Raw genomic sequence first — 12,577 nt, forward strand, 5'->3', positions numbered from 1 at the left:
CTCAGACTGTGGTGTCTTTAGGATATATGGTTTGTTTATGCATATATACAACCTGAACCTGCGATGGAGGGACTCAGAGCATTAGCACCACAAAGGGCCTTGTTTGCATAGCTGCAGCCTTGAATTCAAACAAATTCACCATTGTGTGCTGACCCTCTCTCCAGCTTGCTGCCTTTGCCAGCCTGCAACCATTTTTCATCGCTAGGTCAGATTGCAGCCAACCCTAAAGACTCCACTTTAAACTCTCCCTCTGTCTTCTAACCAACTCTCTCATTTGCTATCGGCCCAGAGCCCCCTCCTTCTTTAGTTTTCCTAATGGCTTACCTTCCCAGTGTTCTCTAAATGGCTCATCTCCCAAGCTCTTACCTCAGGGATAGGCAAACTCCGGCCCTCCAGATGTTTGGGACTACAATTCCCATCATCCCTAGCTACCAGGACCAGCGGTCAGGGATGATGAGAATTGTAGTCCCAAACATCTGGAGGGCCGGAGATTACCTATGCCTGGCCTACCTCATCAGGAAACTGGCCTGGCTTCTATTTTAACATTTACCTTGATTAAATCCCAACCCCTATTGAACCCAGGAGTTTTAGGGAAGTCTGGTACCCACAAGTGCATAACATATCATAATCTAACTAGAAGGAATATTATCTAGATAAGAACTTGATGATCTGTTAGGATCCTAATGGAACTTTCCATGGACTAGAACTTAAAATCCTGCTCCTAATTGTGGTCAGCTGTAGATCCATCTGGCAAACCTCTTTACTGGCCCCACAAGTTCTCCTTTCTGTTAAAGAGGGCGCATGCCAGACGCAAACTCCCTCACTCTCCTCCCTCCAAATTCTGCAGTCAGATTAAATTTCTGCAAAGTGAGCAAGTTGCCTAATCCTGCGTTCAGATGCTATTGTTATTTGTCTTTGTTCCCTGTGCTGCTCTGTCTATTGTGCAACCCTGTTGTTGGGTTGCTGGGAGGCAGCGCAACACACAGCCCATCCAGAGTCGCTGTGTCTAGATGGAGAGGAGCCTGGTTGCTGTACAGGGGGAAGCCACCATGTGCCTTTTAGTTTCTGAATAATCAGTGCCCTCTCTTCTCCCCTCCTGCTTCAGAAACGCGGATCCTGATGATGAAGCAGCGGATCGACCGCCTGACCCTCCTACATGAGAAGCAAGCAGCGGATCAGCTGGAATCCAAGGAAATGGAGGAACTCAGAGAAAAAAACGAGAGGTACTTCCTCCCTCGGGCTGGAATGTCCCACTAGGGCAGCCCTTCTGGTTCTCTTCATTTTGTGTCTTGCTCACTACTTTGAAGACTTAGGTCGAAAAGTGGGATAGAAACCTACTAAATAATACTGATTTGCTCTGTTGGACTTTCCTGGCTCAGATCTGGGGTGCTGGGTTGTTTTGAAGAAGACTTTGCCGGGTAAGAAAATAGTGCTGGCCTCTGGCTTCACCTGCTGGTCAAAGGTGGTGAGGACACCTTGGGAACTAGGCAGTTCCCACCGTGCACCTCAGTTGTTCCTACCTTTAATCGAAGCAGCCAGGGTCTCTCCTTAGCTCCTACCCTTTTCATTATCCTTATTTGTCTTATTATCTTACTTGTTTTTGCTGCCCTTCACTATCTTTTGTGTGCTGTTTCGGCCTGTAGTGCCTTCCTTGCCATGACTGGTGCCTTTGCCTTAAAAGGCTCCAACCAATTTGCTCTCCACCCTCCTAGCATCTTTGCTTATCTTGTCTACCCTCCACCTTGTCCTTTCTATCAGCTATGAAGCTCACCCACTGACCCAGGGCCGGTTGCTGTCTCTGACTTAACCTGCTTCGTAGCATTATTGTCAAGAAAATTCAAAGGATCCATGTGCATTTGCTCTAGACCAGCTCCTTGAAAGAAAGGAGAGGGAGGAAACGCTGTCAGTGCTCTAGGGACTGTGCCACTGCTGTGGTGTTATAGCATCTGGCACATGGGTGCCATTTAAGAAACAGCTGAGAGTCATTTGCAAATCTCTTCCCTAGGCACACCTGGCTTTTGATTATATCCTATTATATCCTAGAGATCCATGGTAAGCAGGAACTGATGTGCTCAGTCTAGGGCAGGGTTTCCCAAACTTGGGTCTCTGGCTGTTTTTGGACTACAATTCCCATCATCCCTGACAACTTGTTCTGCTAGCTAGGGATGATGGGAGTTGTAGTCCAACAAAAGCTGGAGACCCAAGTTTGGGAAACCCTGGACTAGGATTTGTTGGCCCTCTGCTGTTGCTTTGACTAAACCCCCTTTTCAGAAGTTGACTTGGGCCCTGAGTAAGGGATGCTGGTTTGTCAGCCCCAAAGAGCCTTGTGCGTGGCATCTTTCAAAATCTACTGTATTGGACTTTGGATTTCATAGTACTTAAAGGGAGCTGAGCTGTTCTAAGCATGGAGCTCCCTCAAGAAGTCATAGCAGCAGCAGCAGCCCTTAATAGCTGTGGAGCAAGGCAGGCAACCAGGCTTTCTTTCAACCCAAAGAGCTCTCAGCCTTGTAGTGGAGGCTCAAGCCCCGCCTGTGTGTTGCCTGCTTCCTACGATCATAGAATCTGCAATGCAGGAATCTCAGCCGAAGCATCCATGACAGATGACCATCCAGCCTCTGCTTAAAAACCTCCAAGGAAGGAGGTGATCCGCACCCTGTGTTGGGAGAGGTTCCCTGAGGTGCTGCTCTGCTCTTGGCTCCAGAGCCCAGGCCAAGGGAGGGAGCCACTCTTGCTTCTTGTCATGCCCGCTTCTCTCTCTTTCTCCCTCAGCCTCCTCATGCGCCTACATGAGACACTGAAGCAGTGCCAAGACCTGAAAACTGAAAAAGGCCAGATGGACCGGAAAATCAACCAGCTCTCAGAAGAGAATGGGGATCTTGCTTTCAGGGTACGTGAGCACCTGTTTTCTGTTGCTGCAGCAGCCTTGTAGTCCCCAAATGTGGGGTTGGGGGTGGGAAGAAGCACAATTATACTAGACCTGCAGGCTTCCGTTTTGGAAAGGAACTAAGCGAGGTTGAGGTACTGCCTCTGCCTGAAACTCAGGTGACCCTTGATTCCTTTTCTGTGCCTTGAGAACCTGGAAAGGGTTCGTTGAGTTTTGGTCTTGGAGCAGAAAGGCATTGAGGTGGCACCCTGGAGAAATGTGCCCTGTTCTCAGCTCATGTGTCATAAGACCACAGGGAATCTTGAAACTCAAGTGGTTATTTTGTTTATTTATTAAAAATATTTCTATCCTGCCCTTCATCTATACAAATAGCAAGAAACAGTACATAAAACAAACCATATAATAATTACAAAACACAGCATCAGAATAAAGAGAGGCAAGTAAAAACTACAGCAGCAGAGCGGGTTACACAAGTCCCCATGTGAAGGCCTTAGAGGAACAGAGTCAGGCCACTGGTCCATCTTGTCTGCTCTGACTGGCCGTGGTTCCCTGGGACCCTCAGGTAGACAGAGGGGTCTCTTCCCCATTACCTTCTCCACCCTGAGCTATGAGGTCCCTTTCGTAAAACCTCGATCCCCCAATTCAAAGCCCCTTAGCAATGCTTATGCTTGTCTTTGAATTGAACACAGGGACCTCAGAGGAATCCCAACAAGGCCGACTGAGCTATAACCACCTGTATTCCACCAGTAGCGTCAATACTGTTAGCAGACGGCACAGCTTGGGTAAATTAGATTGGAATAATAACTTAATTTCTGGAGTTCAGAGGCTTTATTGATGTAGGAACTATTAATAGGATTTGTGGATCTGCGAGAGATGAAATTTTGCATCCTGTCTCAACAAGTTGGGAGAAAACAGCAACAAAATTGGTCAGTTTTTAAGCGGTGGAGTTAGCCTATAGAGACTTACAAGCAAGTGCAGGCTAGGTTGCTAGACAGTGTCCTCCTGTGGTTTAAAGTAACACGTGAATTGTCTTAGAAGTTCATTGAGAAGGAAATGTTATTTGCTTGTCTCCAACAAATGCCAGCCACATTTTGCTGCTGCCTTCTTCATCTTTCATTACACACTTGCAGTAGAGGGTTTGTTCTGCACAGTCTGCCACAATTTCAGGGCAGGGGAGTTTGTACCAATGCTAAAGACAAAGGCAGCAAGTGTCAAATAAATCCTTTCCCTGTTTTTGCAACACAGCTGCGGGAATTTGCTCACGTTCACACGGAGCTTCAGGAAGCCATGAATGAGCTCTCGGAAGAGCACAACACAGCTCTAAGGGAATGGGAGGAGCGGAGGAGCCGCCTGGAGAGGGAGCTGAGCAGTGCCCTCAGTGAGAAGGTCAGTGGGCAGGAAGAGACACCCCCCTTCCACCCCCAGGGGGTAAGGCCAGGAGGTCTGTTCTCCTTGTCCATATGGTCATCACCGTCATTGATTTTCTGCAGTAAAGGATGCTTCAGCCTGCTAACAAATACATAATTTCACTAAGCTACAAAATACAGGATTTTTTAAACAAGTTAATGAAAATGTCTCATTAACAAATAATCAGATTAAACAACCCCCCTCTAATTCATAAGAAGGCTGAACAACAAAAAGACAAAAAAAAATAAACAGCAAAAACAATGTGCCACCAGAATGAAAGCCCATAAACAGCCCCCTGCCCTGATTACCTCTAGACCTCCTGAGCAGCGTGTTTCTCTGGACTGGCAGGTAAGTTGGCCTCTGGCAACTCCAGCAGCAGCTTTTGTAGTTGGGATCAGTCTTGGCTTTCCCAGGCAGAGTGGAAATAGGCCAGTAAAGTAAGAAGCAGGTTAGATTGGCTCTGGTACCTTCAGCAGTAGCTTTTATAGCCCGTAATAGGAATGGCATGAAGAAGTAGGTGCGCCATTTGTACATCCTACAGTGTGCCGAAAAGGGATTTGTAACAACACGGATTGAGTTCCCAGTGCCTCTGCTTCTGGTCAGGGATATTTGCCTTTCAACAGATGCTTCTGTCATGCTTCCTGGGCTCTGAGTATGCTCAAAACATAGTTGCTGCTTGTGGCTGCCACTTCTGTTGTGCTCTCCCCCAAGAAGAGCTATTTAAGGGGGTTGTAGGTATGTGCCGTAATGGTGGTGGCTGTTCAGTTGTTATTCTTCACACATTTCACTCATGAAAGCCCGGCCAGGAGTTCTAACAAGCAGGGAGCCCTCCCCCTTAATGGAGAGGAGGTCATCCCTGGGTTCAGTCTTGGGCAACGGGTTTGTTTAGGGTGGGGGGAGTGAGTTGCAGATAAGTAATGTGGCTTTTTCCTTGTTGGACACCACACAGTCACATGGGTAGATCCCTGGAAAGGTTCACTAGATGGAAAAGGAGGAGGCACTGTGTGCTCATTGCCCATGGTCCTTTGCCTCCGTGGACCAGAAGAGGTGTGAGCAGGTGCATCTTCCTCCAGCAGTCAGAGGTGATGCGGTCTTCTGTGGCGGTGGCTGTTGCTGGTGGGGGTGGGGGTTGGACCAACTGGGTTGATGGGATGGTTCTTTCCAACTCTGGTTCCACAATTCCATTCCCCACTTGTGTCTTGTTCTCCAGAGGTGCTTGGAAGAGAAGCTGGAGATTCTGCAGGGAAAGTACTCCTTGCTGGAGGACCAGATGGCGAAGCTAAAGGAGACCACTTCCTTGCCAGAGAAAGGAGAGGTCATGGGTGACATTCTGAAGGTAGGAGCAGGGCCCTGGTGAGACGGATCCCAGTAGAGAAATGTCACTTGTCACACGGGGGGCCGGGGCGGTCAGGCGGCTCGCTCTCTGAAACCCTTGATAACGCCTTGTCACCAACTAGTTGAACTGCATGGTTGTATAAAAAGGAGTGTATATTTCAGGTGCCACATAACACCCCTTCCGCATTTGTAAGAACTCTCTTACCTTTTTGAGTGGCAGCACCTGCACTTTGGATCTCCCTGACTGTTGACGTCAGGCAGGCACCTTCACTGTACCCTTTTCAGCGCCTGCTAAAAACAGTTTTGTTTAGACAAGCCTACCCGGATGTTTAGAAAGTTGAAGCAAATGTTAAATCTGTTTTTAGTCTATTGTTCTTTTAACTTTCTGAATGTCCCCCAAAATCATTGTTGCTAATTTTTCTTGGTGATAATTTTGTTTTGTCTTTTGGGGGGGGGGTCACTCTGAAGGTGTGTGTTTTTTCCACAATCAAGCAGTGTATAAATCTTATGAAATTATAAAAAAGGGATGTTCTTGATTAAAATATACATTCATGCTTGTCCCATGTCCTCAGAACAGATATTTTTGTTGAATAAGAGGTGGGGTAACTAATGTTGCCCAATGGACTGGATGAAAAGGTGGCCAAACTCAGCTGACGGGCATTTGGTGCCAGATTCAAACTGCCAAATGCCAGCTGTGCAGGACACTTGGGATGGCACTTTGAGTGCCTGGCTTCCCATGGTTCCTTGCCAGCTGTGGCTTTACCTGTCCCAGGCCTGGTGGCATATGACATTGAGTGAGTGGCAAAGGGGTGTGGCTGGCTGGAAAGGGCCTCACGGACCAGGGATTCCCCACCTCTGAATTAGACTTTAGAGCTAGTTTCTTACGATAAGTGTGCCCACGGGAACTATTTGCCAAGGGATTCTGCATCAGCTCTGCTCGGAGGCACAGGCCAGTAACTCATCTATGTTAGGCTCGTGGTTTTAGTCATGAAACTCCGTAACGGAAAACCACATCTGGGCAGTTCAGGCCACTCTTTGCAGAGTTAATGCAGGCACTTGTGGCTTTTTATTGTTAATTCAAAAAAACATTAGCTTCTTTGACTTTTTGCATGTTAACATTGGGTATATTTATAGAGACACTTCCCTAAAAAAGAGTGTGACTTGAGGGAATTTCTGCCTTCGTTATTGCTAGCAGTCCTAACTAACCACAACACTGTTAACTTGGACCATTGTAAAAATATTTGATTCAGTTTCTGTTGTTAATGGACTATAACTAACCTGAAAAGTCCCTTCAGTTGTAGGAGTTGTCTCTCTCTGTGTATTCCCAGATATTGTTAGGTGGTGTTTTGGTCCACTGATTGTTAGCCTGGTCCACTGTATTGCAGTCCACTGTATTGCCTTATCTCTGGACTTGCCTACTCCTTCCGCTCCCTACAGCTTCAGCCTGCCTTACTGGCCAGTACATGTATCTTGTGGTCCACCCTGAGATCTTTGGATGAAGGGCAGTATATAAAATAAAGTAAGTCTGCCCCTGGCATTTCAAATGCTTTAGTCAGGCTCTGTTGTCTTTAAAAACAAACAACAGCAGCAAAACAAAAGCCAAACAAACAAATTTAAAACAGCCTCCACATTCATTAAAGGTACGAAGTGGGGGAAGTGACCTGTGGCATACACAGTCCGGCAGTTTGGATCCTCTGCCTTGGCTGGCTTCTGCTTCCGATAGGCAGAGCTGACGTCTCGAGTGTGGTGTTGAAGGCTGATGAGTACAAATCATGGCCTTCTGTCTAGGCACAGCCTCATTCTCACTGAGGAGTGGTATGTTCAACTCAACTTGATGCGGAGGTTACTTCCGGGGATAGCATGTAAACCCAACATCGCAAACAGTCAAAACAACCCTTTAAAGGCCATAAAAAGCACAGGGCTACACTTACTGTACACTCCCAAGGTCGCCCTGCACACCTGAATGCTCTCCCAGGGCGAGTGCAATGGCAGGTAGGATTGCTGGCTGTCTTCCCCCCTTTTGACTCCCCCACCTCTTCCACATGTTAGAGGGGGATTTTCCACTGGTGGCAGACGACAGAGACCGTGACACACTGAGACCGGTGTAAAACCAAACTAAATAAAGACTTTATTTCAAAACAACAAACAGCAAAGCAAGTGGGTGTTTTTCCTGCAGGCAGAGTACAAACCGCAGCTTTTCTCCTTTTGTAGCCATGGCCAGCTGCACCCAATTAGCCCAGAGCTCACAAAAACTGTTCTTAAAGGTAGAAACATGTTTCTGTGCAGAATGTCTCCCAACACCACACACGCTCCTTTAAAAAAAAATAAATTGGTCAAGCACGTAAAATTGAGATTCTGTAAGTTAAGTGCATAAGCTGTGAGTCTGTATTTGGGCAGTGTTGGAGGGGAAGGAGCAAGGCTCGTTCTGTGTGTTCTCTGGGTGCATAACCTTGTTCGCTGTTCCTTGTCCCACCAGCTTGAAGAACTGAACCAGCAGGTGGCCTGCCTGAGTGGCCAGCAGACTGAGCTGCAGGCAACAGTCCTCCGCCTCGAAGAGGAGAAGCACCTGCTTGAGGCCAACCTCCAGTCCGAGAGAAGCAGCTTTGAGGCAGAGAAGCGCCAGCTGACAGGCCTGCTCACGGAGCTGCAGAAGTCCCTCTCTGAGAGCTCTCGAGGCAAGGAGAAGCTGGAGCAGGATTTGCGAGCCCAGGAGGAGAGCCTGGTCGCTCAGGTCAACGCCCTGACGGCTGAGATTGCCAAGCTGATGGGCTTTCTCCATCAGAAGGACCAGGACCTGCTGGTTCTGCAGCAGCAGAAGGGCCAGCTGGCTGAGGACTTGCAGAAGAGCGAGCAGGCCTCCCGGGCAGCCCTTCAGGAGCTGAGCCTCCAGGTAGACCAGCTGACCAGCACGCTGCAGCAGAGCAGCCAGAAGCTGACGCAGGTGGAGGCTGCAGGCCAGGAAGCATACAACAAGGCTGCCCAGGAGAAAGAGCTGGCCCTGAGGCAACTCCAGGAGAAGGAGGCAGAACTGTCTACCCTGACCGAGCGGCTGCGTGCTCAGAGTGCCACTGCCACGGAAGCCCAGAGGGAGAAGGCCGATCTGAGCCACAAGGTCCAGGAGCTGGAGGCCAGGATCTTGACCCTCACTGCCCAGTGCCAGCAGAGCGAGGCCCAAGCAGGAGCTGTATCGGTGCTGAAAGGCCAGCTTCGTGAGGCACAGCAGAAGCTGGCTGACAAGGAGAAGCTGGCCAAGGAGAACACCCGTCTCCAGGAGCGGCTGCTGATCCTGGAGGAGTCCGTCTGCAACACAGAAGGCATCTTGGAGGATGAGAAGAGGCGGGCGGCCGAGTCCCTGGAGGGCAACCTTCGGCGGATTGCAGAGCTGGAGGAGCAGATTCAGGAACTGAGTAAGCACCGGGACCAGGTCCTGCGGGAGATGGGTGAGGAGAAGACCCAGAGGCAAGCCTTGGAGCGACAAGTGCAGCAGCTGGGGGAAGCGTCCAGGACCAAGGTGGAGGAGCTGCAGCACCAGATGGCAGAGCTCTCCTCTGTGGCTGCCAAAGGAGACCCAGGGGAGCTGGGGAGCCTTAAGGAGAAGGTCCGAGCGCTGAGCGGGGAGCAGGAGCAGGCCCACCTGAGGCTGCAGGCCGAGCAGCAGAAGGTGGCAGAACTGGAGGCTCAGGTGAAGCACCTGAACAGCAAGCACCAAGGAGCACTGGCTGAGCTCCAGGCGGACTTGGCTCGTGCCACGTCGCAGGTCAAGGAGAAGGAGGGCACAGAGGACCAGCTCCGGGCAGAGATTGCCTCTCTGCAGGAGAAGGTGGCTGTGGCTCAGAGGGAGGCTGCCCAGAGCCTGGCCAAAGGGAAGAAGGAGGGGCACGAAGCAGCCCAGGCGCTGGAAGTTGTCACCAGGGAGCTGGCAGAGGAGAAGCGCAAGGTAGCCGAGCTGGAGGCTCAAGTGAGGCTGGCAGGGGATCAGAGCCATAAGGACCTGAGTGCAGCTGAGTCCAGCCTCTCTAGCACCAGGGCAGCCCTGAAGGAGAAGGAGCGCGAGACAGAGAAGCTGTCTGGCCAGCTGAAGTCCCTGAAGGCCAAGCTGGAAGAGGCCTCCCAGCAGCAGAAGCAGGAGCTGGCCCTGCACAAGGAGGAAACCAAACGGCTGGCAGGCCAGGAGGAACGGGCCAGGGCGGAACTGGCCGCTGAGAAAGTCAGCAAGGCAGCCCTGGAGGTGCAGCTGCAGAATGTCACCAACGAGCACCGAGTGGAAGTCTCTGGGCTCCAGGAGGAGGTAGCCAGGGCCCAGGAGCTGGTTGGGGAGAAAGAGCGGGAGCTGGAGGAGTTGCGCCTCAAGAACATCTCCCGCAGCGAGGAGCTAAGGGACCTGCAGAAGACGGTCAGCAAGCTGAAGGGGGAACTGGCCTCCGCTGAGGCCCTGAAGGAGAGGGCTGCCAAGATGGAGAGCGAGCTGCAAGGGTTCCTGGAGGCAGCCCGGACCCAAAAGGCCGAGATGGACAGCATCAAGTCGATGATGCACTCCAAGGACGCCTCCCTCAAGAGCCTGGAGGAGCAGAAGCGGCAGCAGGAGCAGGAGTCCACCTCCAGCCGAGAGCTCTACCAGGGGCAGCTGAAGGAGTGCGAGGCTCTCCGCGCGCAGGTGGAGAGGCTGGAGAAGCAGTGCAAGGAGCAGCAGATCACTGTTGCCCGGCTGGAGAAGGTGGCAGCCGCCTCTGAGCGGGAGCAGCAGGTGGAGGCGGAGGCTTTGAAGCGGGAGGTGGCGCAGCACAAGGAGAGGGCCGCGGAGCAGGAGCAGCTCCTGGAGGCATCCAAGTCCAGTCTAGAGAAGCTGAAGAGGGAGCTCCATGACAAAGGAAAGGAGCTGACCCAGAGCAGAGAGGCAGCATCCCGAGCCGAGAAGGAGCTAGTCGTCCTACGTGCTGCAGCCCAGGAGAAGAGCAAGTCTGAGGAGAGCTGGAAGGAGCAGCTGTCACGCTGTGCCCAGGAATCGGAGCGCCAGGCCAGCATCATCAGCAGCATGGAGAAGGAGACCTCCATCATGCAAAGGCAGCAGCTGGAGAAGGAGGGGGAGATCAAGGACCTGAGGCGGCTGGCCCTGGCTGAGTCCGAGAAGAGCAAGAAGCTGGAGGAGAGGCTGCGGATCCTGCAGTCGGAAATGGCCACCGCCGCTTCCCGGGCAGCTGAGAGGTGCTCAACCATGAAAGCCGAAGCGCAGAGCTCCCAGGAGCAGGCGGAGAAGCTTCGGGTGTCGGTGGAGGCCCTGAAGAAGGAGCAGAGCGCTGCCTCCAAGCGGCAGGAGGACCTCTGCAAGGAGCTTAAGTCCTGGCAGGAGAAGGCCTTCCAGAAGGAGCAGCAGCTCTCCGCCCAGCAGCAGGAGTTTGCAGGGGCCCAGGCCCTGATCGCAGAGCTGATGCCCATCAAGTGCCTCTACCAGCAGCTGCAGGCCTCGCAGGCCTCGCAGGAGAGCAAGCACCGCGAGAAGCTGGAGCAGATGCAGAGCGCCGCCGGCCTCCTGCAGGCGGAGCTGGCCAGGGCCAAGCTGGAGCAGGCAGAGCTGCAGGCGGTGAAGGAGAGGCTCCTGGAGCGGGAGCGGGCCATCCAGCAGCTGCAGGCGGAGAAGGCCAGCTATGTGGGGCAGCTGGCCACCCTCCAGCAGGGCCAGGCGCAGCTGGCCGAGGAGAACCGGGGGCTGCAGCACCTGCCGGCAGAGCTGGCCCAGGTCAAGAAGCAGCACACGCGGGAGATGGAGTTGGTCAGGCTCGACTCGGAGAAGCGGGTGGCCGCCATGAAGCGGGTGCTCGAGGACACCCAGAAGAAGTACGAGGAGAGCAAGCAGAGGCAGCTGGTGCAGGTAAGGCCCCACACAGGATTCGGTTGCTTTGAGGGTTGGGGGTTGCCCAGGGGCTAGCCCTAGGCAGCTGCATCTTCCCAACCCACCCTGTGGTTTCTTTGCCCTCTTAAAACAGGGTGAAGGGGTGGGGGGCAAAGCTCATCCTCTTTGCGCCCCCCCCCACTTCGTCCCTACTCCCTTGCTTCACTTGGGGGCAGCCCTGCCTCTGGAGTAAACCGTCTGGGATCCGGCCTAGGTTTGCCTGCTGGACAGAAAATGATGGTGGCTCTTAATGGTTTTCCATGCTGCTTAGAAATTCTGGTTCCAGTTCGCTTAATGAAGGGGACAGCTCTGCAGGGCCACCCTTGAGCCACGGAAGCATCGCTCTCAGGATTGGATGAGGTTGCAAGACACCTGGGGGTGGGGGCGCACCTTGCTGCATTCTGTGTAGTGCAGTTCAGATTGAGGGAATGTTCAGAAGCAAGATGTGGCCTGAAAGGCTCAGCAGACCTTATTTGGCTCATGGGGTGCATCTTGAGCAATGGGGACCCTCCTTCCATCTCTAGCCCTCTAGAACATGGGTAGGCAAACTAAGGCCCAGGGGCTGGATCCGGCCCAATCGCCTTCTATATCCAGCCCGTGGACGGTCCGGGAATCAGTGTGTTTTTACATGAGTAGAATGTGTTCTTTTATTTAAAATGCATCTCTGGGTTATTTGTGGGGCATAGGAATTTGTTCACCCCACCAAAAAAATATATATATATAGTCCGGCCCCCCACAAGGTCTGAGGGACAGTGGACCGGCCCCTTGCTGAAAAAGTTTGCTGACCCCTGCTCTAGAACTTTGGTGTCTGCTGTAGGCCAGTAGTAGATACTTTCCCTGAAAGTTAAAGCATGTAAGTTAACAAAGGGGGTGCTGCTGTCCAGGAGCCATGTTTGCTTGAGATGCTGGCTATATGTTATCCTTGAATGGGCTCCCTTTTGCTCCTGCATGTACGCAGTGTTCTAGCATTGCCCCTCCAGGTTCCACAAGTCTTCTCCTCTGATTTATATACTACCCTCTCAGCTCTGAGCCTCTGGGGAAGGGATGAGCAACACCCTCTCGGT

The 12,577-nt window shown here is 52.0% G+C and overlaps 1 protein-coding gene across 9 annotated transcripts in view; it reads left to right on the forward strand.

Moving 5' to 3' along the window:
• Positions 1–12,577, forward strand: part of NUMA1 (nuclear mitotic apparatus protein 1) — a 76,611-nt gene that overhangs the window by 46,371 nt on the left and 17,663 nt on the right. For all 9 annotated transcript variants that reach the window (XM_081860011.1, XM_081860005.1, XM_081860010.1 and 6 more), the window contains exons 10-14: positions 1,106–1,223; positions 2,770–2,887; positions 4,130–4,270; positions 5,502–5,627; positions 8,103–11,492. In XM_081860011.1, the coding sequence (XP_081716137.1) occupies positions 1,106–1,223; positions 2,770–2,887; positions 4,130–4,270; positions 5,502–5,627; positions 8,103–11,492 (3,893 nt within the window). The remainder of the gene's footprint in view (positions 1–1,105; positions 1,224–2,769; positions 2,888–4,129; positions 4,271–5,501; positions 5,628–8,102; positions 11,493–12,577) is intronic.

Source organism: Podarcis erhardii (genome assembly GCF_964252035.2).
Source record: "Podarcis erhardii genome assembly, chromosome: 4".
NCBI lineage: Eukaryota > Metazoa > Chordata > Lepidosauria > Squamata > Lacertidae > Podarcis > Podarcis erhardii.